This window comes from Pelophylax lessonae (assembly GCF_965119305.1).
Source record: "Pelophylax lessonae genome assembly, chromosome: 1".
NCBI lineage: Eukaryota > Metazoa > Chordata > Amphibia > Anura > Ranidae > Pelophylax > Pelophylax lessonae.
The window spans coordinates 263272621-263298765 of record NC_138768.1 but is presented as its reverse complement, the minus strand read 5'-3'; the positions used below and the strand labels follow the sequence as shown (position 1 = coordinate 263298765).

At 45.7% G+C, this 26145-nt stretch overlaps 1 protein-coding gene across 1 annotated transcript in view; it reads left to right on the top strand.

The window, feature by feature from the left end:
• Nucleotides 1-26145, top strand: part of LOC309554335 (septin-2A) — a 219879-nt gene that overhangs the window by 140037 nt on the left and 53697 nt on the right. The window contains exons 8-9 of the mRNA XM_082255992.1: nucleotides 3553-3654; nucleotides 6000-6145. Coding sequence (XP_082112118.1) covers nucleotides 3553-3654; nucleotides 6000-6145 — 248 coding nt within the window. The remainder of the gene's footprint in view (nucleotides 1-3552; nucleotides 3655-5999; nucleotides 6146-26145) is intronic.

Genomic DNA, 26145 nt, shown 5'->3' with positions numbered 1-26145 from the left:
CCAAGAACCAAGTGTAAGGACCATTTCACACATAGTGTGGTAACTGGCATTTTTCCTCACTGGAGCAATGCCAGTTACCACTGGGAAACACAGAAAACAATTCACTTCTGTGTGTCCTAGTCACACTGCAACACAGCCCGGAGCTATTTTGCAGTGATCTTGATAAAATACAGACATGCTGCATTTTATTGCAGCACATTGGACAGGATCGTACTGCGCTGCTGTACAGTGGCATGAATGAAGTGTCACTTTTGTTCACTTAAAAAAAAAAAAAAAACGTTGAGTAAAAAAAAAAAAGGGAGCCGTGTGATGCATTGAAATGCACATTACCCTCCCAGCCCCGCCACCCCTTTACTGCAGCTGGAATGGACAGCTGCCCCCCAGTAAACCACTGCGGACACGACAGACTGACAGTAGTGATGTTGTCAGCCTGCAGTAGGAAATACTGTTACTGACAGTATTTCCTGGTAAAAAAATTACAAAATAAAAAAAAATAATTTCTAAGAATGCTGTATACAGTGAGGCATGATGGCAGACATACTGAAAAGTTGATTTAGGGTTTGTTACAGACTGCCTGGCACTCCGCCTAGGTGCCTCTGCCAAGATACAGTTTCCTCCACTCAGGAACCAGGTATTATAGCTGAGAATTGCACCCAAGAACTAGACGACACTAGCGTAGGTACAAACTGGAACTCACTTTATTGTAAATTATACCGGAACTTATTCCACACAAAATCAGATAAGAACTTGATCACATTATCCTGAACAGTGCAAACGTTAAACAGTAATATCATCAGTACATCAAACATTATATCTAATGACCAGTTAACAGTGAGCTAATTAACAACTAGTCTCCTAGACATCCACCCAGTTCGGCACCAGTTTCCCAGAAACAAGACCCAAGGTTAGCCAAAGCTCAATAACCAGCTTTGACAGATAAAACCCATACAATGTTCTAGCAGTTTTAAAAAGTGGAATTAGTTTATCTTCATAGGTTTCTTGAGGGAGATTGTTGATAAATATTTCTGTCCCAAGTGGAGTAGCTTCTCCAACCCAGTCTGCAGAAGGGCCATTATACAGTGCTAAGCGTACACCCCAACTGATTTGTCGGAAAACCTTTACTTTACTTTCAGAATCAACATTTTCTATGGGACACTATACCATAAAATCCTCCCACAAATGTGGGCCATTGAATGCAACCAAGATTTGTTAATTTGCACACACAAAGTATTTTTCCTAACCAGTTCATTCAAGACCATGTTGCAAAAGGCAATACACTCCATGAAAAGTCTTAGGAGCAAAGCTAACTTTTAGACAACAAAATCCTAATAAACAAGAATTCAACTACAGGTGAGTCTAATTATTCAAGCAGGAGAAAAAAGAGGGAAAAGCGCCTCTAAGTGCAGAAATCATGGATATGTATTGTAGAATAAAAGACAAGAGGCAACTCGCATATAGTGCGATAAAAACGGGCTCATCATAGAAGTAAATCTGGGATGACAGCACTGGATGTCCAGTACGAGGGGCCACCAGGGTTGTCACCCCAGTTTTACCTCTATGATCCTGTTTTTATCGCACTAAATGTGAGTTGCCCCTTGTCTTTTGTTCTACAATAAAATCTATGATGTCTGCACTTAGAGGCGCTTTTCCCTCTTTTCTCTCCTGCTTGTCTACATAGAGCCTGCTTTTGCTCCTGTGAAACAGCTTGCCCTAGTGCTTGCACATCTCTCCATAGGATCTATCTACCTGCTGATGCCACACATCATTATTTGCATAGACTATTTTCATGAACTCCTAATTTTATGGAACTTTCCCATGTACTCTGACCATACTAAAGGTTGCTCGTCGTATGCAAAGTCTTTTTTAGCCTGTGGCGCTTATCTCCTTGCTCTAGTCATAACTTTAGAGTTAAATTATTCATGGGGCTGCATTAGTGCTGCTGGTGTCAGGGAGCTGCATTTTATTGATGGTATCATGCATTCACAGATGTACTGCTCCAAATTGAAAGAGAAGATGCTACCATCACTATGTGCCATTGATCGTCGTACACTTTTCCAGCTTGATAATGATCCAAAACACACATCTAAGGCCACTGTGGCATTTCTGAAGAACGGATGAAAGTGATTCAGTGGCCAAGTACTGTATGTCTCCTGATCTGAACCTAATCGAACACCTAAGGGGAATTCTGAAGAGACCGGTTGAGCATCACTCTCCATCCAGCATTCAGGCTCTAAAAGAGATCGTTCTTGAATAATGGAAAAAGATAGACGTTGCAATATGTCGCCAACTTGTTCATTCCATGCCCAGAAGACTTTGTGCTGTCCTTCCAAATCATGGAAGTCATACAAAATACTAGATGCAGTAGTTTGTTGTGGGGTGTATTCATTTTTGCATCAACTAATTTGAGTAAAACTAAACATTTTGTAATCTAAGTTATATTATTAACCTTACTTTTATGTATTGAGTTAAAAAAATGTCTATAAAACTGTCAAAATTTTGGAAATTGTTTGCAATGAGCTGGCACCGGACACCAGGAAGAAAAGAGCAATCCAACTTGCCCATTGTCATGGCTCTTTTCTGTGGTCTTGGTCCCTTTCCTCTGAAAGGGAACAGTATTGTTGTAAGAAATGGTAGTAAATTTGAGCTGTATGGCTGAGTTATTTTTGTGCATTAGAGGTTTATAGTGAAAAGGTATATGTTTATATTTAAACTTTGCTATGTAATTGTTGATTCAAATTTACCAGTAAATACCAATAATAAAGGGCGTTGGCCATTTCAAACCATTTAAAGTCAATAGGTGTCATTTTGTTCTGTCTGTAGTCCAACATAATTTGGAGGGACAAGGTCCATTTATGCCATTATACACCCAATTGTCCTTTGGCACCATACGTCAGTAGGTAGAGTTGTATTATTTAACTGGGTTCATTTCTGACAAGGTTAGAACTTGTGGTTTTGTTTTCAACATCATTTTCTAAATTTCCTTGTATTGAAAAAGGCAGCCCCAGAAATTGTGTTTGATAATTGTTAGTGTTAACTGTGCTGCTGTATACATTACCACCACAAGGCAGTTGAGGACTTGTATAAAGCCAAATGTCCCCGGAGAGGAAAAGGCATGATTGCAGAAGCCATGCCATTACTAAGCCAAGTACAGAGTTTACGCCCAAGCTCTTTTGATGTTTTGGCAAAATATGAAACTACATTCAGCTTCAAATTCTAGCTTTTTATCTTCCAGTGTCTCTTGTGAGGATATAATAGTGGTTTGACTACTAACACAAACACCCCTCCCTCTTTTCCTCACAGCTTTTTTCTGAGAGTCTGGTAGAGGAACGGTTCCCAAAGCAAACCTTCCTCTTCTGAGAATTTTTACTTTTGTGAGATTTCAAAGCTTTGTGCCAGTGCCGCCATGCCCTCTAGGGATAAGGAACTGATACGGCTAAGAAGCTGCAATTGCTGCTGCAGGCTGTATTGGTATGTTGACTGTGGTATTGCCCTGAAAATTGTTGGTGTTTGGATTCCTAAATGCAATTTACATGTCAGTGATTTTGCTCATAGGTCCTAGATGAGATTGCTGAACATGGAATTCGAATCTACCAACTCCCTGATGCTGACTCAGATGAAGATGAGGAGTTTAAAGAGCAGACTCGAGTTCTGAAGGTAAATAGAGTGTGGAAAAGTCACAATCTGATTCGTACAAATATAACAAAGGAAAGAGAAATGAGCCTATTGGTCATAACCATCAATAAAGTTTCACATAATCAAAAAAAAGCAAAACAATCTGATTTCTTTGGCATCATTATGTTTCCATAGGCCAGGGGCCTTCAAACTATGGCCCTCCAGTTGTTCAGGAACTACAATTCCCAACATGCCTAGTCATGTCTGTGCATGTCAGAGTTTTACAATGCCTCGTGGGATGTGTAGTTCCGCAACAGCTGGGGGGGCATAGTTTGAATTAAAAAATGTTGGTTTTGGGTATGATGCATTCTGTCAGTATCTTAGATACAGCACACCAATTAAAAAGAATACGGTCTCTTCATGACAGGGTTCCTAAAATGAATACTCTGCTCTACCCCTATTTTGCTGACATGTTATGTCTTTTAAAGAAGTAGTAGGGCCAAAGCTCTTTTGGCACCACTTCTCCTGTGGATCACAGGAGTGCACTTTGTTCTGCACTTCTGTGCCCCCTATTCAGCTGACAGAAGGCTTAAGTCCACTGTCTGCTGACGTCACCCAGCCAGTCAAGGTTGTGGAGAGACCCAGACTTAAATGTTTTTGATGAACCCAGATGCTTGGACCGGCAGCTGGCTCAGCCTCCCACGAGTCGCCGCTGCATCCACCTAGGTGAGTATGTGTGTTTGTTTTTTTTTTAAAGCCCTTCTCTTTTAACCAAGGACACTCTTGGGTTTTCAAACTGTCAGATTCCAGTGAAAAAAAAAACACTTTAACCACTTAAGACCCAGCCCTATTTCGGACACTTTTTGTTTACAAGTTAAAATCAGTATTTTTTCCTAGAAAACTACTTAGAACCCCCAAACATTGCATACAAAAGTTGCTGTGTATTTTTGGCCCTTACCCCTATAAGGAGACCAACAAAAAAAGGGAAAGAAAAAGATGGGGCTTTGCAGGCCAATGGGAGTAGAAGGATCAGACTAGAGACCAGTTTATAAAACCAAACAGCATTTTATTGGTATATCGGATAAAAAACATAAAACACCGTGCATAATGAATGCAATTGGACTGACATACAATATAAAATCAAGTAAAGTGAGTCATTTGCAACATAGAAATACGTCCCAAAAGGGGGAACAGAATCATAAAGCCTGTATAGGATGGAGAGTAGGTCTCATGATGGAATCGGTCAGTGTAGGTCCCCAGCAATCCGACGCGTTTCGCTCAAGGCTTCCTCAGGGCCTGAGAGACCAAGACAGACCGGTATTTCTATAAATAACATAAAACATAACCAGGTGACTATTAATCAATTGTACATCTGTTAGCAAGTTATCAATGCTATTAACATATATTGTTGCACATGGTTCTGGTTCTGTACTGACCCTTATTGATAATGACTCAAAATAGATGACCGGGTTGTGGCGACACAGCTGCTGAATAGGGCTTACTGCTTCCGTATTCAGAACATACGTTTCCTTTTGGCGTATACATACATTCAATTTGTGCTGAATTCACACATTTTTTGGACCCTATGTATCACAAAGGGAAGGCTGTGAGGCAGAGCATTATATGCGTATATATTTGTGTATTATATGTCCTCTTATGTATTTATAGTATGTGTGCAAATAGCATATTAACCCACCTTATAGTCTCCACTGTTGGAAGTATCCTGGCAATCTCGACTATCCACACACTCTCCCTAATATATTCAGGATTATAGATGCTCACCATTAGGTGTAGGGGGATCTATGGATATAGGGTAAATGATATCAGTCAAAATTGAGCCTCTCCATATGGAGGGAAAGTAGTCAATTCCGAAGATACCATAGGATGCAGGAAAGAAGGTTTAGTCACAGTAGAGATTGTAACTATAGAGAATAGATGAGTAGCCATAGGGGTACATAACAGTACAGGGTAATAGCATTAGAATAAAAACTAGAACTAGATTACTAGCACCCACCTATTATATATTACCTATCTATAGTTACAATCTCTACTAGTTACGGCTTTGTGTAACTAAAAGGTAGGCGGTATCCACTCGCTGGTTTGTATACAATTTGTAAATTTTTTTCTAGATCTACCAACAAATATGTAGTATAAGGGCTTGTGTGATAGGATACCATTTAATTGAATAGCTTAGATAGATCATCTAAAAATCTAAAGGAGAGACTGTTTGAGTCTTGTATTCTAACTTGTATGGTCGGCTTTACAGAGACCTCAATTTCCCTTTAAATAATGGCACCGAAAGATATTTGATGATTCATATATACAAACACTGGTATAATTATCTGTTTAATATATCATAAAGTGATCTGGAAATGTCTGTACTTTAGGCCAGCATCCCTTTTGCAGTCATCGGTTCAAATCAGCTTATTGAGGTGAAAGGGAAGAAGATCCGTGGACGATTGTACCCTTGGGGTGTTGTGGAAGTGGAGAATCCAGAACACAATGACTTCTTGAAACTTCGTACCATGCTGGTGTAAGTGCTGTTGCATGTGGTTACCTTGCTAAGACTTTAAAGAGTCTTTTCCAAAGCTTGGTATATGACTTGCAAGGAATCCATATATGTTGTTCCACAGATGCCCTTATATGTACATTTGTGTTCTACATGTATGCATAATTTGTGAATTTGATGTTGCATACATCTCTTCACTAGTGCTAGAGACATTTTCTCTCATGTTAAATGTGCTAAATTCAAATATGGCTGATAGGCTCATAAACCTTAAAGCTGTAAAAAACCTGAAAGCAAACATTTATTATATTGCAGCTTACCAATATTTAGATGTGGTGGCTTCATTAATTCCCTTTTAAAGCTTGATTTCCTTTTTTTTTTTTTTGTCACTTGATGATCTGGCTAGTAAATATTTTGTTTTTCAACAGAACAAACTGTCCTGCTGTTGTAGTAGTTAGGTTGAGACAAACCATTTACCACTGACGGGTGCTTACAATAAACTTTTGTTTATGTAAGATCCCATAAGGAAAAAAAAAAACGTGTAACTGCTTATAAGGCTTTAGCTGTTCAGCTTCTTGATGTTAGTGTATCTAAATCTTCTAGTTACTGTTAAAAAAAAAAAAAAAAAAAAAATCTGCTAGTGCATCTAATGATCCGCTCCCCCCAGAATAACAATCCTGCTGTCCAAAGGTTCCCCTGTGCTACTTGAGGCCCTCTAATAAAGGAGGTGTGTTACTCGCCAGAGCAGAGCCCCCCCTGCCCCAAAGCACCCACCCCCCCCCCCCCCCATGTTGTGGGCATGTGGCCTGGTATGCTTCACGGCGGGGGGGGGGGGGCTAGCTCACCCCCACCCCCATCCTGGTCAGCCAGCCTGTGTGCTCGGATAAGGGCCTGGTATAGATTTTAGGAGGAACCCCACACCGTTTTTTTTTTTTTTTTCCCATTTTGGCACGTTTTTTTTCAGCAATACTGACATAAACTGAAGTGCCTATACAGTATATATATATATATATATATATATATATATATATATATATATATACCGTATTTTCCGGCGTATAAGACTGGGCGTATAAGACGACCCCCCTAATTTTCATCTACCAGTAATACTTATACTTAGGTTACCTTGGAGATATTATACTCGGCGTATAAGACGACCCCCCATTTTTGGGCGATTTTTTTGAGGTTCAAAGGTAGTCTTATATGCCAGAAAATACAGTGTGTGTATATATATATATATATATACAGGGCTCAAAATTTCAAGTCCTGAGCTACTAGCCAGGCCTTAAGGGTTACTCGCCCCCAGTTGCCCCACCTATAGGAGACGCCCCCCCATCATGTGACCATAAATAAGACATGCTTTGCCTTGTAGTCCTATATAAGACCCCCCCCCCCATCATGTGGCCATAAATAAGACATGCTGTGCCTTGTAGTCCTATACTAGACCCCCCCATCATGTGACCATAAAAAGACATGCCGTGCCTTGTAGTCCTATATGAGACCCCCCCCAGCCATGTGACTAGAAATATGGAATTCTGAGCCTTGTAGTCCTATATGAGACCCCCCCATCATGTGACCATAAGACATGCTGTGCCTTGTAGTCCTATATGAGACCCCCCCCCCATCATGTGACCATAAGACATGCTGTGCCTTGTAGTCCTATATGAGACCCCCCCCCCTTAGCCATGTGACTAGAAATATGGAATGCTGAGCCTTGTAGTCCAATAGGAGGCGCCCCCCCTATCATGTGACCATAAATAAGACATGCTGTGCCTTGTAGTCCTATATGAGACCCCCCTTTGGCATGTGAATAGAAATATTGAATGCTGAGCCTTGTAGTCCTATAGTCCCAACCATGTGACCATAAATAAGACATGCTGAGCCTTGTAATGCTATATTAGACCCCCCCAACCATGTGACCATAAATATGGATTGCAGCCTCACATGTGCAGGAGAGGAAGAGGAAAGGCAGCCGGATAATCGGAGTGGGGATTGCTGCACTGTAACATCTTTCATTTGAATTGCCAGGCGCTCAGCTTCACACGTAGTCCCGCTTCCTGGCTCGGCTCTTATGATAGACGTCACACTTACCGGCAGTGTTCTGTCTATCAAAGGAGCCGAGCCAGGAGGCGGGACTACGTGTGAAGCTGAGTGCCCAGCAATTCAAATGAAAGATGTTACAGTGCAGCGATCCCCGCTCTGATTATCATCTGGCCGCATTTCCTTCCTTCTCCTCTCTCGTCCTCGCTCGCAATCATTTTCCACTAGCAAAATGCGAGCAGGCGAGTGGAAAATTTGAGGGCTATATATATATATATATATATATATATATATATATATATATATATATATATATATATATATATATATATATATATATAACTTTGTGGTACACACTGCACTATCTGATCTCACCAACCTCTAAAAAGCAAAAATCTCTCTCCCTGCCAGCAATGTATTAACTATAGAATTCCACTTATAAATCACCCGCTGGCCAAGGGATTCGAACCCACAACCTTGCAATTGCAAGCCTAGTATTCTACCACCTAGCACACCGTCAAGCATGCTTAGGCTGAACATGCTCTCCCTGCCTAACTAACTTCTATCTTACCCTACACACAGTGGATGAGATAGAAGTTAGGGAGAGTGTGTTCAGCCTATGCAGGCTTGACAGTGGCGTAGGTGGTAGAATACCAGGCTTGCAATTGAGATGGTTGTGGGTTTGAAACCCCCTGGCCAGTAGGGGATTTATTGGAATCAGAGGTCAGAGTCCATGATAATGCGGAAACCTCAAAGTTCCAGCGAAGAAGCCCATTTGTTTGTCATTCGACGAACGAGCGAACAGCCAACGTTCGACTCAAAGCTCATCCCTAGTTAAAAATATCAGGAGTTGTGTCCATCAGTGAACAAAAGGTGAATAGGATTTTTGACTTACCGTAAAATCTATTTTTCTATCGTCCATTGACAGACGCAGCAGCAATGCTTCTTTACCCTTGGGTTATGCACCATCTACAGGAGTAGACTAGGCAGTGGAAAAAATTCACTGACACGCCTATAGGGGCTGTCCTTCTTGGCATACCCCCCACACTGTGCTCTCAAATCGGTTTCTCGCTGCCTAGTGAAGGATTAGGACCTAGGTTTCCTGCTGTGACTTCGGTCTCAATTTTTATTCTTTTAAGAATGTTTATATTTATTTATCTTTACTCACTATCGCTAGCTAGTGTCAGGGGGATCCTCCTGGTGAACTACAAGCGACAGCCGCCTGTGGTTTTGCACTGGATAATCTAGATCCTTACGGTCTCCCTGCCTGGCCAATGAGCATGGGCAGGTTATGGTCCAACTAGGCCTCGCCACGACGGAGCCTCTGTGGATGGGGACGAGCCTGCGAGCTGATGTCTCGCTGGAACGCATCGACCTGGAACGTCCTGAGTCGCAGCTTACCCCTTGGCTGGCAGCACCCCCGCTCAGGGTGGGCGGCTGTCTTCCCAGAGCGGAGCCCACCCAGTCCATGGTATGGTGAGTAGTACTAAACCCCTCATGTCCCTAGCCGTCTCTGGGGGGGGGGGGGGGTGATGTGGAGTGGGCTCACTCCTGGGGATAACAAGACTCTGTTTTTTCCGGAAAGATCGCCCAGGCCTATCAGGACCAGGCCCTACCCTCCCTGCTCCCGCATGGGGGAACTATATTTGCTGCCTGGTGAGGGGGGGGGGGGGTTACACTGCTACCTTGTTCTGTTGGGTATTTTTAGGTAGATCGCTGTGGTGGCCTCATGTCTGGGTCCTGAACGCATGACAGCAATTTCAGCTGCCATCTTAGGTGTGGGCATCGGTTTTCTGTGTGTAAGGTACAGCGGCCATTTTCGCTGAGCTTCCTATGCTTTTGCATTGGCACCATTTTGTTGTAGCCTGGAGCTACATAGGCAGTAATGTGAATGAGCAATGGCGGCGCATTAAGCACATGCTAGTGGTGCCAAAGTGCTTTAAACGCCGTTATTCCTTTGCTGACTCGGTCTCAAAATGATGGACGGTGTCACCTAGGGTGGATCACCCTGTTTCCAGGGGTAAGCAAATCTACTGTGTTGCCTGTGGAAGACTCTCCGGCGTTTACGGACCCGGTGGACAGACAGGTGGAATCACCTGCATCTTTTGGCGGGCTCGATACTAAAACCTGTCTTTGCGTCCGTTCTGGTTTCTCAGACAGTAACAGAATGGGTTAAAGTGCTTAGGGGTTACTTCACCACTGAGATGATTGCCTCGACTCTGATTGAACTCACGGACCAGATGGCCCAGGCCCTGGTGTTCCTGTGTGGTTCGGCCCTGGAAGTGGCCCCTCTGGTTGCCAGAGTGTCAGCCGTAGGGATTGCCGTATGCCACATAGTGTAGCTGAAGAGCTGGTAGGCAGTCCAGGCTTCTAAGAAGGCCTTAACAGATCTTCCCTTTTTGGGTGAACGTCTGTTTGCTTGGATGAGTTGATCAAAGGTTTAACAGGGGGCAAAAGTACTATTCTCCCCCAACCCTCAAAAGGTAAGGCGCCCGCAGTAAGCGGGGGCCCCATTTCATGGCTCATAGGCAGTTTTTTCGTGCCTCAGGGGCACAAGAAAAAGGTAAACCGTTCAGAGCTCTGGAGGGAACAAGAAGGCTTGGTCGAATAAGCCCAAGACTTGCCAGTCCGGTTCGGCGGACAAATCCTCTTCGGCATGAAGGGACGCCCTCAACCGATTCGGGAGTCGGGGGACGTCTGTGTTACTTTCAGGAACCCTGGACATCTGATTCAGGACAAATGGGTTCTCAAACTAATTCGTTCAGGGTACAAGATCAAATTTTGGTCTCGCCCAGATCACTTGAAGGATCTCAGGGAGGCAATGCAGGATCTCCTTGCACAAGGAGTGATTGGGCCCGTTCTTCAGCTGGAACAGTTTAGAGGTTTTTATTCAAACCTGTTCATGGTGCCCAGAAAAGAGGGCAAGGTGCGTCCAACTTTGGACCTCAAGTCACTTAACTGCTTTGTGCAGAAGTTTCGGATGGAATCCATTCAGTCGGTGGTAGCATCTTTAAATCAAGGAGACTTTCTAGACTCAATCGATATCAAAGATGCGTATCTTCACATCCCTATATACGGGGGACATCAGAGGTATCTGTTTTGAAATGGCGGAGGATCACTTTCATTTTGTGGCATTACCCTTTGATCTAGCCTCCGCTTCCAGAGTCGTCGCCAAGGTTTTGGCTCCGGTTTTGGCTTTGCTCCGCAAAAGAGGGATTGCGATCCTTGGATATCTGGGCGATCTCCTGTTGAGCGCAAACTCTCACCCAACCTTGTTGGGCAACCTGTCAATCACGGTCCAGACCCTTCAGGAGTTCGCATGGACCATCGACTTAAAAAAATCTGCACTCACCCCGTCGCTGCGACTGAATTACCTGGGTCTGACTTTAGGCTCCTCTCTGGCGAGGGTCTTCTTCCCGGGAACATACAGAAAGGGAAAATTGCCCTGGGACTTTAGATGAGGCACAGGTGGCCACTCAATGAAGTAAATGTAATCTCAATTTAATGATTAGTATCAAAAAAATTACATCATGTAACGTGGTACATAAAATGTTAACCAAGTCAAACAAAGTATAGGCACAAATATAGTACATGCTTGAAGTTAGTAACTGTATTGTTGCATGGTTGTAAACAGGCATCTTAATAACTTTGATGCGTTTCCCGAGCAAACTGCTCGCTTCTTCAGAAATGGATGCACACATGCATGTCTGTGAAAAAAACATATGCAGAAATAGTATTGTAACAACAATCCAAAAATTAGTTATTGATGTTTGCAGGGTACAAAACCCATGAAGGATCCCAAGTCAGGAACCCATACTTACCAGTTGGCCGGGACAGCGAAGAGACACTGAACTCCAGTGGCTGCATGAACGCCTGATCCGGGAGCTGATGGAAAGGGACCCAAAACCACCCAGCCGGGAGAGGATGAGGAACAGGGAAATGGTGTGGGTGTGTAGAGTAAGGTGCCAGATGTCCATGATCACTGACTAAAATAAATATATGTAGGTTATAGCAATGCAAGAATCAACTGCATCATAAATATAAATATGTATTGAATGTACAGCAACAAGGATGTAAATACGAGGGCTGATGCAGGGATCAGGGGAGGAAATGCACCCAAAAGTGAAACAAAATGCTAGGTATGAGCAGTGTGTAAAGCAAAGTGAAAAAAAATATATATATATATATTGGTAAAAACATAAAATACCGATTGGAAGAGATTGATAGTGTACCGTGTGTGGTGCAAACAAAAGGAGGGAACAAGGAAAGCAGTGGTGCAGAAAGAAATGAATCTGAAATGGTATAGTTTGTCTGTATACCCAACGTGTGTAGTGTGTGGACCCAGGGATAAAAGGCTACTCCCTTCGTGCACAAACAGGTGAGTGAATGAATGCCTCTGTGTACCTGTCTCTCATTTGTATCTCTCGGAAGGGCGTGGCCGGGTCCCACCCCAAACGCCATGTGCTCTGGCTGAAGGCGTGCAAATGCCAGATTGGCGCTTGCCGCCAGATGGAGAAAGACAATGCTGGCGCACCGATTTCATTTGGCCAAGAGAGGTTATATGCCGCGTGCATGACGTGATGACGCCACAAATTAATGGGCGTCACCAGTCAGCCGCATCAGACATGGCGCCGACGCAAGGGTGGCCCCATCCCGGGTGGCTTCCCGGGGACAAACTTCAGACGTTGCAGGGAGAGATCAGGTTGCTGATGAACAATCTCTCATCTCTGCGGACTTGCATGAGAGCCTTGGGGCTGATGTTGTCGACCTTCAAGGCTTTCCCATTTGCTCAATTTCATTCCAGGCCTCTGCAAAAGAAGATTCTTCTCAAGTGGAACAAGCATCCACAGACCTTGGACAGAATGGTATGTTTGAGCCAACCCACGAGGTCAATGCTCTTGTCACCCGCCCTGAGCCAGGGCAAGTCCTTTCTACCGCTGTCGTGGATGGTGGTCACCACAGATGCCAGCCTGTTGGGCTGGGGTGGAGTGCTGGACAAAATCTGTGCCCAGGGAGTCTGGTCGACAGAGGAGTCCTCTTTACTGATAAATGTACTGGAACTCAGAGCAATCAAGCTTTGCCTGCTCTACTGGATGAATCGGCTACAAGGTTCCTCGGTTCAGATTCAATCCGACAATGGCACAGCTGTGGCCTACATCAATCACCAAGGGGGCACAAGGAGTGCCGGGCGGCCCATGAGGTGGCCGAGATCCTGATTTCGGCCGAGGAACATGTTTCGGCTCTTTCAACAGTTCACATTCCAGGAGTGGAGAACTGGCAGGCGGATTACCTGAATCGTCAAGTTCTGAACTAAGAGGAATGGTCCCTGCATCCAGAGATATTTAATCTCCTGTGTGTCCGGTGGGGCACCCCGGACATCAACATTTTTGCGTCTCGTCTGAAGAAGGTACGAAGGTTCGTGGCCAGGGCTCAAGACACTCTGGCCAATGCCACAGACGCATTGGTATCTCCTTGGAGCCAGTATCGGCTGCTTTATGCCTTTCCTCCAATACAGCTGTTGTCGAGGTTCCTCCACAGAGTGGAAAAGGTGCCAGTAATTCTGGTGGCGCCAGAATGGCCTCACCGGTCTTGGTACTCAGACCTGGTAAAGATTTTCGTCGAGCCTCCCTGGTGGCTGCCTCTGAGGGAGTAACTGCTGTCTCAGGGGCCGATCTTCCATCCTGCGTTACGGTTGCTCTCTTTAACGGCATAGCTGTTGAAGGCCAGGTGCTAAGAGACAGGGGTCTCTCTGAGTCTGTGATCCCTACCCTGCTGAGGGCTAGGAAAGCGACTTCCACAAAAATTTATCATCGTACTTGGGAGATGTATATTTCCTGGTGTGAATCGCAAAAATTGCACCCTCGCTTGTTTTCGGTTGCGTGGGTCTTGACTGTCTTGCAGAAAGGAGTTTAGCAATGGTTGGCCTTGGGCACGATCGAGGCCTTAGCTATTTACTTCCAACATCCGTTGGCAACTGATTCCTTGATCCGCACCTTTATTCAAGGAGTGCGTCATCTGGCTCCTCCGAGAAGATTCCCTTTGCCTCCGTGGGATCTGAATTTGGTTTTGTCTGTTCTTCAAAAGCCTCCTTTTGAAAATATTAGGGACATATCTCTGCCTTTGTTATCTTAGAAGGTTGCCTTTCTGGTGGCTATTACTTCTGCCCGCACAATGTCTGAATTGGCAGCGCTTTCCTGTTGTTTGCCTTACTTGGTCGTTCATAGAGATAAAGTGGTTCTCGTACCTAATCAGTCCTTTCTTCCTAAGGTGGTGTCCTGATTTCCATTTAAATGAAGACATTGTTTGCCTTCACTCTGTCCTATGCCTAAGCATGCTAAGGAAATTGCCTTGCATTCTCTGAATGTGGTTTGGGCAATCAGGGTTTACCTGTCGGGCACGGAGCCTTTTAGGACTTCAGATTCTCTTTTTGTCCTTACTCAGGGATCTCGTAAGGGTTTGGCTGCGTCTGCTGCGACCATATCCAGATGGATTAAACAGACAATTGTTCAGGCTTATTCATTGAAGGGTCCGGTACCTCCTTTCCCTGTGAGAGCGCATTCTACTAGAGCGCTGAGTGCCTCTTGGGCCTTTCGTCGTCCGGCATCTATTCCCCAAGTGTGTAAGGCGGCCGTGCATACTTTTACAAAATTGTACAAGTTTGATTTATTGGCATCTCTGGATGCCTCTTTTGGCTGCAAGGTTTTGCAGGCTGCTGTGTAAAGAAACCTGTTTTTTTTTTCTCTTTAAGGGGTCCAACTTTGTTTGGTAAGCTCCTGTTGTTACTGGTTGAGCTTTTTTCTTACCCAGTTGGCTACGTTTTTATAATGATCAAAGAGAAAGTTTGACCGCACTCAGGAGAAGATGAAAATGGAAGTGTTTATTTCCTCATACACTTGAATACAAACAGTGCATCACACAGACACGGGACAGGTTGACGCCTTTCACGATTCTTTAGATCGCTTACTCATAACCAGTAAGTGATCAAAAGAATTGTGAAACGAGTCAACCTGTCCCATGTCTGTGTGATGCACTGTTTGTATTCAAGTGTATGAGGAATTAAACACTTCCATTTTCATCTTCTCCTGAGTGCAGTCAAACTTTCTCTTTGATCATTTTGACTACTGGATGGCGGATCCAACCTGCATCGGAGTGCTTTGCCTCACCTGAGTGGCTTTTTTCTGTGGCTACGTTTTTAGCCTTGTAAATACATTAACTATTTTTTGGTTGCGTTCTTCACACCCCTCATGCCTATACTGCTTTGGGACGTCCCAAGGATAAAGAAGCATTGCTGCGTCTGTCAATGGACGATAGAGAAAACTGTATTTCTCTTACGTCCTCTGACAGTCACCACCCACTCATTCAGTCTTCACCAATGGGTATTGACCTCTTATCCATAGGAGCAAGCTAGGCATAAGACTTGTTAAAAACAAAGTAATTTACATAGACACACCTATGGGGGCTGTCCCACTGGTCCAATACCCCCCTGCTATCAGCCATCCCAGTTTATCTTCTGCCTAGTTAGGAGTAAGATAGGCTCTCCCTGTGCTGGGGCTACAGTCTCAGCCTTCTTCTATTTCTTATGATTTTGTTTCTGCAAATGTGTTTTTCCTTTGCATTACTAGCTGTTTATTTATCAGCGTTTAGTTAGTCACTTCTTCAAGATGATGACAGCGTCGCGGAGCTGGGAGTCGAACTGGTTGTCCTGGTATCCCAGGACAGAGGGTCTTATGGAATCCCAGCCCGCCATTGAGCGTTTAGCAGGCTATGCATACGCCCTGGCCTCGCAAACGACCCATCCCTGTCCTCATGGATGTAAGCCCGCGAGGTGGCCACCTCGCCTGGACGTCTCTCCCACGGTTTCCGTGCATTGCTAGCGTCCTGCGTTTTTGGCTGACGGCACTGGGGTGGGAGGTTTCCCGTCGATGTGAGGCACCCATGCCATCGGGTACGGTAAGTACATTCTGTGTGGGGCCTCTGTCTGGGGCTGGCAGTCCTGTGTGTCTGTGGTATCCCCTAATGTCTGTGTTTTTTGGGGCTCCCTTCTCCCGGGCCCTGTGGGAACTTTGACTCAGCTAGTTCGCTATGTGGGTTGTGGGGGTCCCTCTCCTATGTGACACTTTTTGGTGTGTGTGTGGAGGTGCAGACACGTGCGGCGACCGCTGCGGGGTTAAAAACCGCCGGTCCGCCATTTTAGGTGTGGGCAGCATGCTGGCTTCACTGTGGGCGCTTCTCCAGCGATGTATATAGTGTGTTTTGGCGCCTTACGGCGCCATCTTGTGTGTGGCAATGTGTTCTCCTGAGCACGTCGGCTGCCATTTTACCGGAGCCTCCCATTGCTTTCTATGGGCAACCATGTTTCCTTAGTCTGAAGTCCTAGTTCAGCCTCCTGCGGTGACATCACTTCCTCTTTCTGTACAGAGGAGATCGGCAGGCATGTGGGTAACACTTGTGGGGTCTGTCTTTGCTGTTTTTTTTGTGGGAATACCTCTGGCTATCAGCTTTTCCTGTTTGGGGTCTGCTTGCAGAATCCTTCATAGCGGTGTACTGCGGGGGATCGCGGTGCGCTTAAAGGGCCAGTACCTTGAAAAAAAATATTTTTTTATTATGGAGTCCCAGGACAGCAAATTTCCCCCAGCTTTGGTGGATGATTCAGGTTCCTCTGAATCTTCTGCTCTGCCTGCTTTGACTGCCGCACTTGCGACTTTGGCATCCAAGGTGGATCTTTTGATGACTGAACGGGATGCTAGAAAAAGGCCTAGGCTCTCTCTTTCTTCTGATTCTGAATCTGACAAAGTTGCCGTAGATAGTGTGCCCCTTAACGGGTCTCGCTCTTCTCAGTCTGAGGGGGAGGCGGAGGATGCGGGGGTGAATGATTCCCCCCCTGGGACGGCCGAGGGCCGCGCAGCTATGGATGCGCTGATCATTGCCGTTAAGGAAACACTACATTTAGAGGATGAGCCCAATCCTCCGGTCCTCTTTTGGTACCCACAGATCCCATAAGGTGGCGCAGATATTTCCTTGCCCCGCTGAGTTCCACGAAACTGAATGAACAATGGCGCAACTTGAAGCGAACTTTTGTGGTGCCTAAGAAGTTTCAACTCCTCTACCCCTTTGCGTCTCCTACGGATTCGCGCTGGTCTGTGGCTCCAAAAGTGGATCACACTGTGGCCAGATTGAACAGGGCCACTCTGGTACCCACCGAGGATTCTCCGGTGTTTAAAGATCCTACGGATAGGAGGCTGGAATCTCTTTTCCGACATTCCTACATGGTGGCGGGTTCCATGCTGAAACCTATTTTCGCCTCTGTCATGGTGGCTCAAGCCGTAGCGGATTGGACCAAGGTGCTCAGACGCACCCTCGTGGCTGATTCTGCCCCCCCCCTACTAGCTTGGGGATGGTGGACCAGATTTATCAAGGAGTCATGTACTTGTGCGATGGGGCCTTGAATGAGGCCCCATTAGCTGCGCGCTTATCTAGTGTCGCGGTGCTTAATCGCCGCTTGATATGGTTAAAAAGCTGGTCGGCTGACCAGACTTCCAGGAAGACAGTGTCTGACATCCCTTATGCTGGGTCTCGTCTTTTTGGAGAATGCCTGGATGAATTGGTTAAAGGTGTCACTGGGGGCAAGAGCACTCTGTTGCCCCAGAATCCTAGGGGTAAGTCTTTCCGCGGTAAGCGGGGCCCCTCCTTTAAACCAAATCAGGGGTCCTTTCGTGCCTTCAAGACGCAGGACAAGGGGAAACCGGTCAAGGGCCTGGGTGGCCAGAGAAAGTCCTGGGTGGGCAAGCCAAAAGCCGCCCAGGCCGGTGCGGCGGCTCAGTCCGCCACTGCCTGAAGGGGTGCCCTCACCCGTTTCAGGGGTGGGGGGACGTCTGCACGGTTTCCTCCAACCTTGGCTGCTCCGGATTCCGGACAAGTGGGTTCAGGAAATCATTCGATCAGGTTACAAGATCGAATTCCTTTTGCGACCAGGGGACAGATTCTTTCCCTCAAATCTTCATTTGACCCCCAGATCAGCTGCAAGATCTTCATCGGGCGGTTCAGGATCTACTCGCCTAGGGGGTAATCGTCCTGGTGCCACATCGGGACAGATTTTGGGGGTTTTACTCGAATCTGTTCACTGTGCCCAGAAAGGAGGGCAAGGTGCATCCGATTCTGGACTTAAAAGCTTTGAACCGCTTCGTGCGCGTTCAAAAATTCTGCATGGAATCGCTCCGCTCGGTGGTGGCCTCCCTGAGTCTTCAGGGAGATTTCCTGGCTTCTATCGACCTGAAGGATGCATATTTACACATCCCCATATTCAAGGGTCATCAGAGGTACCTCCGATTCGCTATTGCGGAGGAACACTATCAGTTTGTGGCATTACCTTTTCGGTCTCGCTTCGGCTCCAAGGGTGTTTACCAAAGTGCTGGCTCCCGTTCTGGGCCTATTACGGGCACAGGGCATTGCGGTCTTGGGTTATCTGGACGATCTCCTGTTAAGATCGAGTGCCAGTCAGAGCCTGCTGTGCGATCTGTCCACTATGGTTCAGACACTCCAGGAGTTCGGATGGACCATTAACGTTCAGAAGTAGACTTTGTCTCCTTCGGTGCGTCTCCCTTATTTGGGAATGGTCTTGGACTCCGCCCAAGCAAAGGTGTTTCTGCCAGAGGACAAGCTCCGGACCATGCAGAGAGAGGTCAGGTCCCTCAGGGACCACGAGTCCTCGTCGATCAGGACCTGTATGCAGTCCCTGGGATTGATGGTGTCAGCCTTCGAGGCGATACCGTTTGCACAGTTTCACACGCGGTCTCTCCAAGCAGAGATACTGGCCAGGTGGGACAGGACAAGAGCTGAGGGTGTGTCTGAGTCGCCAAACCAGAGTGGATCTTCTGTGGTGGCTTCGGTCCCCGGCTGTAGCGGAGGGGAAATCCTTCTGGCCGTTGCTGTGGACGGTGCTTACCACGGATGCCAGCCTGTCAGGCTGGGGTGGCATCCTGGGTAACCTGTCTGCCCAGGGCACTTGGTCGGTGGGGGAATCGTCCCTGCCGATAAACATCTTGGATTTGAGAGCGATCAGGCTGTGCCTGCTCCATTGGTCGGATCGTCTTCAGGGCCGCCCTGTACAGGTGCAGACGGACAATGCCACTGCGGTGGCTTACATCAATCACCAAGGGGGCACCAGGAGTGCCCGGGCGGCTCAGGAAGTCACCAGCATTCTGTCTTGGGCCGAGACTCACGTCCCGGCGATTTCGGCAGTTCACATTCCGGGTGTGGAAAACTGGCAGGCCGATTATCTGAGCTGCCAGACCCTGGACCACGGGGAATAGTCTCTGCCCCCGGAGGCTTTTCAGATGCTGTGTGCGAAATGGGGATCCCCGGATGTTGATCTGTTCGTGTCCCAGCTAAACATCAAGGTGGGAATGTTCATGGCACGAACGCGCGATCCTCTGGCGGACGCCTCAGATGATCTGGGGGTGCCTTGGCACCAGTATCGTCTGATGTATGCCTTTCCTCCGATTCAGTTGTTGTCCAGGTTCCTGCGCAGGTTGGTCTTGGAACCGAAGTTGGTGATTCTGGTGGCCCCGGACTGGCCACGCTGGTCCTGGTACGCGGACATCATTCAACTGGCCATCGAGCCTCCGTGGCGGCTACCGTTACGAGACGATCTACTGTTTCAGGGACCGATCTTCCATCCTGCTTTACAGTCGCTGGCTTTAACGGCGCGGCTGTTGAAAGCCAGGTCCTGAGAGACAGGGGTCTCTCTTCTGAGGTCATTCCTACCTTGCTCAAGGCTAGAAAAGCCTCATCCGGTAAGATCTATTACCGTACCTGGAAGGCTTATTTTGCCTGGTGTGAGTCCAGAGGCTTCCCCCCTCGTTCCTATTCGGTGGCGAGGGTGTTAGCCTTCCTACAATCTGGTGTGGACCAGCGCCTGGCGTTGTCCACGATTAAGGGCCAGTTGTCTGCACTGGCCATCCTTTTCCAGCGCCCATTGGCATCTAACTCTTTAAATCACACCTTTATTCAAGGTGTGTGTCACTTGGCCCCTCCTCGGAGGGCGCCCCTACCTCCTTGGGACTTGAACTTGGTTCTGTCAGTTTTGCAACATTCTCCCTTTGAAAACATCCGGGAGATTTCTTTGTCTCTGCTGTCGAAAAAGGTTGCTTTTCTGGTAGCGATCACTTCTGCACGCAGAGTGTCAGAGTTGGCGGCCTTGTCTTGCCGCTCCCCTTACCTGGTGGTTCATAGGGATAAGGTGGTCTTGCGACCCAACCAGTCCTTCCTTCCAAAGGTGGTTTCTGATTTTCACCTTAATGAGGACATTGTTTTGCCTTCGCTTTGTGCGAATCCTAAACATCCTAAGGAGTTTGCCTTACATTCTTTGGATGTTGTCTGGGCGATTAGGGTTTACCTGTCGTCCACTGAATCCTTACGGAAGTCGGATTCTCTTTTTGTCCTTCATGAGGGACCTCGGAAGGGTATGGCTGCGTCTGCGGCGACCATTTCAAAATGGATCAGACGGACGATTGTGCAGGCCTATTCGATTAAGGTACGGCACCGCCCTTCCCTGTCAAGGCGCACTCTACTAGAGCAGTGAGTGTGTCATGGGCCTTCGGGCATCAGGCTTCGGTAGTCCAGGTTTGCAAGGCTGCGACTGTGCACACCTTTTTCAAATTCTACAAACTTGATTTTCTGGCATCGGCAGATGCCTCCTTTGGCCGCAAAGTTCTGTGTGCGGCAGTGCCTTAAGGGGACCCTAGTTTTGCAGGGCTCTGGCTGTTGAGGTTGTTTTCCCCCTTGTTTATTGCTTTCCTGGGTTGTTGCTCCAGTTGAGCTTTTTCTGTTGTCCAGGGGATACCTTTCTGTTCACGTAAGGTTCCTTTCTCTGACGTGGGTACTGCGTTGCCTTTGTGACGGTTGCGTTTCCCACCCCTCATGTCTACACTGCTGTTTTTTTAACTGCCATTAAAAAAACTGAATTTTTGTAAAATCTTACCGTAAAATTCCTTTCTCTGAGTCCTCTGACAGTCGTCGCCCACACCCCTCTATTTGGGGTTCTTTGGACTTTAACTGCTTTCTACCAAACTGAGTTGGGATGGCTGATAGCAGGGGGGAATTGGACCAGTGGGACAGCCCCCATAGGTGTGTCTATGTAAATTACTTTGTTTTTAACAAGTCTTATGCCTAGCTTGCTCCTATGGATAAGAGGTCAATACCCATTGGTGAAGACTGAATGAGTGGGCGGCGACTATCAGAGGACTCAGAGAAAGGAATTTTACGGTAAGATTCAGTTTTTTGTAAGATTTTACTGTAAAATCCTTTTCACTGAAGTCCACTGACAGACGCAGCACCTGCCCCTCTATTATGGGGATGGTTTGTGTCTTCTTTTCACTGCTTGCTATGAATCTGATTTGAGAGCACAGTGTGTGTGTGGGGGTTATGTCGAGAAGGACAGCCCCTATAGGCGTGTCAGTGAATTTTTTTTTCACTGCCTAGTCTACTCCTGTAGATGGCGTATAACCCAAGGGAAAAGAAGCATTGCTGCTGCATCTGTCAATGGACTTCAGACAAAATGATTTTACAGTAAGTTCTTACAAAAATCCAGTTTTCTCTGATGTTCATTAACGGACACAGTACCCACCCCTCTGTGATTTGTATTTTCTCTGACAGTGCTTGTAACAAAACTGAGTACCTGCAGCAGAAAGAGGGAGTATACCCCCTGGGACTTCCCACAGGCATAGCCAGACTTTTATTTCTGCATAGTATCCTACTACTGTAGGGGCAGTATAACCCAATGGTTTAGAATATCAGGAGCTGTGTCCGTCAATGAACATCAGAGAAATGGATTTTTTTACGGTAAGTCAAAAATCCAATTTTTCTGCACATGAATGTCAGTACCACCTCTATCTAAACCCTAACTTTTAATCTCGTCTTACATTCCCCATATTCCTCATGCAAATATTACTTTCTGCTTAATATTTTGCACCATAACAGATGTATGCCGAATAACCACAACAAAGGGTTCAGCATGGATATAAAATATGTAAAATAAATTGTACCAAAAAAGCACAAAATGTCAGCATTAAGCATATTTACCACCCTCTGGCCCAGCCTAAATTTATATATAGTTATGTTTAGCAATTCATTTATACTTTTCACCCAATTATGCATCAAAACTTTACAGTTAAAGGATAAAAGGCAAAATTAACTGAGCTATAGCTCATGTGGCATTTGTAGCACTAATCATTATTTTGAGCTGTCTTTGCTAAACATAACTGCTATTCCTTCATTAATCTGCCAGGAAACACCTGTGTTATGGAGGTTTGATGGAAACTGCCATTAATTGACTCATATGCCATAATTAAAGTTCTGAGGCACTGATGACTCTTTATTCTGGAATTAGTATGCACTCTTGACTCTAACCTTTTATAGATGTTTTGGTTTATGACCTAGCCCTTTTATTTAAAGGGTAACTCCACTTTCGTGGGGGAAAAAAAATAGTAACTAAAGAAAGAACAATATAGCGTATTACATTGCGACACAGATCATATTTTAGTTGAATGTTTTTAAAAAAATTACCTTTCCTTTTCAATCTACAGCTGTTGTAATTTTCTGAAAATGCAATGTAATATGGCTACCTGGAGCTGTTCTGTACACAGAATGTGTCCTGACCACACCCCAGAAACATAATTTCCTGCTTGTGTGATTGGCTCACCAATTTTCCCAGAAGTCTGCACTAAGATACAAGTCAGATTTCTGGCATCCCCTGCAACAAAAATGTAATTTTTGGTGAGATACTCCCAATAGGAACATGTCTAATAGGGAAGCAGGCCCAGCAGCTTTCCTCATTCGAGCCCTGCAGCTGCCACAGTTGACTGATAATTATGAAACCACTCCCATTAGACCCACTCAGCACAGAGACACAGAAAAACAAACACGGATTGGTTCAGAATAACAAAAGGTAGGAATCTGCAACAAAGTTTGTTAAAATCCTTGTAATGTACAGAGATCACCCAGAGCGGAATGTTTTTTTTTTTTTCCCTCAACAAAAGTGTAGTTAGGCTTTAACCAGTTGACCTCAAGAAGATTTACCCCCTTCATGACCTGGCCATTTTTTCTGATACTGCACTGTGTTACTTTAAGTGACAATTGCATTGCAACGCTGTACCCAAAGAAAATGTATGTCCTTTTTTTTCCCACAAATAGAGCTTTCTTTTGGTGGTATTTGACCACCTCTGCATTTTTCATTTTTTGCGATATAAACAAAAAAAAAATACCAACAATTTTGAAAAAAATAAAATAAAATACATAAACCCTATCCATTTAAAATTTTAGGCCAACATGTATTCTGCTACATATTTTTGGTTTAAAAAAAAAGTCCCAATAGGTGTATATTGATTGGTTTGAACAAAAGCTATAGCATTTACAAACTATGGGATATTTTCTATTATGTTTACTAGTAATGGCGAGGATTATATCGGGACTGCGATATTGCGGCGGACATTCTTTAATACAGTGATCGGTGCTAAAAAATCTGCACTGTCACTGTAATAATTACTCTGACTGGTAAGGAGTTAAACATCAGGGGCCATAAAGGGTTAACTGTGTGCCTAGCCAGTGTTTTACTATACTGTTTGAGGGGCTTATACTAGGGGAAGAGATGGAATTTATTCCCTGCATTGCAGGGACACAAATTCCATCACTTCCCTCCTGTTAGAACACTGATTTGCCTATGTAAACAGTTATGTCTCTCTGCCTAACGATCACAAATGCGGGCGGACATCGGGTACCCTACATCCAACGATTGACTTCCGCTGTGTGTAATCACAGCAAAATTGCGTGCATGCGTGCCCCTTACCCGAAAGTGTATATTTACTTGATCTGGTGCACAGGTGCAGTCCTGTAGCAGTAAAACTGCATTGGGTGGACCTAAAGTGCTTAAAAAAACCTTACCTGCTCTGCGCAATGGTTTTTCATAGAGCATCCTTAATTCTCTCTTCCTCGGTCCACTGTTGGCATTCTAGGTTCCTCCCCACCATGGAGTTTCCCCATAGCAAGCTGTCAATAGACACACAGAGCACAGTTCAGCCCGCTCCCTCCTCACTGGCTGTGATTGAGAGCAGAGAATGCATTAACCACTTGCCTACTGGGCACTTTTACCCCCTTCCTGCCCAGGCCAATTTTCAGCTTTCAGCGCTGTCACACTTTGAATGACAATCGCGCGGTCATGCTACACTGTACCCATATGACATTTTTATCATTTTTTTCACACAAATAGAGCTTTCTTTTGGTGGTATTTAATAACCTCTGGGTTTTTTATTTCTTACAAAAAAAAAAGAAAAAAGACAGAAAATTTTGAGAAAAAAAAAGTTTTTCTTATTTTCTGTGAGTAAATTTTGAAAATAAATAAATTTTTCTCCACTGATGTGCGCTGATGAGGTGGCACTGATAGGCTGCACTGATGAGGTGGCACTTATGGGCACTGATGAGGAGGTACTACTATGCCGCACTGATGAGCTCTGATAGGCGGCACTGATAGGCGGCACTGATAGGTGGCACTGCTGGGCACTGAGAGGCGGCACTGATGGACACTGATGGGTGGCACTGATGGACACTGACAGGCGGCACTGTTGGGCAGCACCATCAGTGCCCACACTCAGTGCCCATAGTGCTGCTAGTCAGTGCCCATCAGTGCCTAGATGAGCAGGCACTGATGGGCACTGACTGGCAGCACTATGGGTACTGATTGTGGGCACTGATGGCGGGCACTGTGGGCAGTTATGACATTTTTTTTCTCCTCTTGTGTAATCAGGGCACTGGTGATCAGTGCCCTGATTACATTCCTCTGTGTCAGCTTACCGCTTCCTCACACTGCAGTCTCTGTGTGAGGAAGAGAGCTGGCGATGAGAGATGATCTCATATGTTTACATATGAGATCATCTCTCATTGCATGGTCCGATCACATGGTAAATGGCCACTGTGATTGGCCATTCACCACGATCTGTGATTGGCTGTGTCCAAGGGACACAGCCGACACAGATTTTCCCCAATGCACGCTCGCGGGAGCGCGCGGGGAGCCTGTCACTGGGAGGCCGTATAAAGATGGCCTCCCGGAAATTAGAGCCCGCGCTGTAGCCGTCTTTCGGCTATAGCGCAGGCGGAAGGAGGTTAAGGTAAAAAACCTTCAGCCTTTTGAACCACTTTAAAAAGTCTTAAAATTTGTAATTGTATACTTCTGAAAGTTCTGTTGGGTAATACCGTAAGGGTGCTATTGTTTCGGGTTTTGTGGTTGGGTTGGAAGATGGTGGTATGGTTTGGGTTTTTGTGGTTGGAAGGGGAGATGCAGGAGGAAGAAACCCATATAAGGAAGATGTAAGTGGCAGCAGAGTCACCTGAAGTAGTCTAGCAAGGAACCTAGAGGGTAAAGACTGGCTAAGTGGTGTAGTTGTATGCCAACTGAAAGGAATGGAGCACTACGTCAACTCAGAGGGGAGATCATCCTGCACAAGTTTCCCTTCAAGTAGGGGGGGACTGCTGTTGGGCACATATTGTGTTCTATATACTGTATGTAAGTTTGAATATCATCCACCCTAACCATGTAAAAATGCAAGGAGTTATGCTCCCGTCACTAATATGGATCAACTCTTTCATCTTTGCTATGTAGTCTTTGACGAAACCAGCCTTTTACATTTGGCATATTTGCAGGTTTTTATCTAGGGATGGTTGTTTGCCTAGTGTTAAACAGATGAAAAGGGAGGGAGGGAGGGAGTGCCTGTATGCTGTGGATGGTTGGATGTGGGGTTTAGTAGGAATGTCACCAGGTGGAAAAATGAGGATCTGGCCAGAGATTTTTGTCAGTCAGTGTACTTGGTACTGAATTGGTTGGCTGTGTGGGCAGTTCCAGCATATGTAATGAGGGTTCCCCTTTCTTTGTGACATTTTCAGCAGACGTCAGACATCTAGAAAACATAGGTTTTCTAGCATAATTTTGGTTGTCTTTAGGG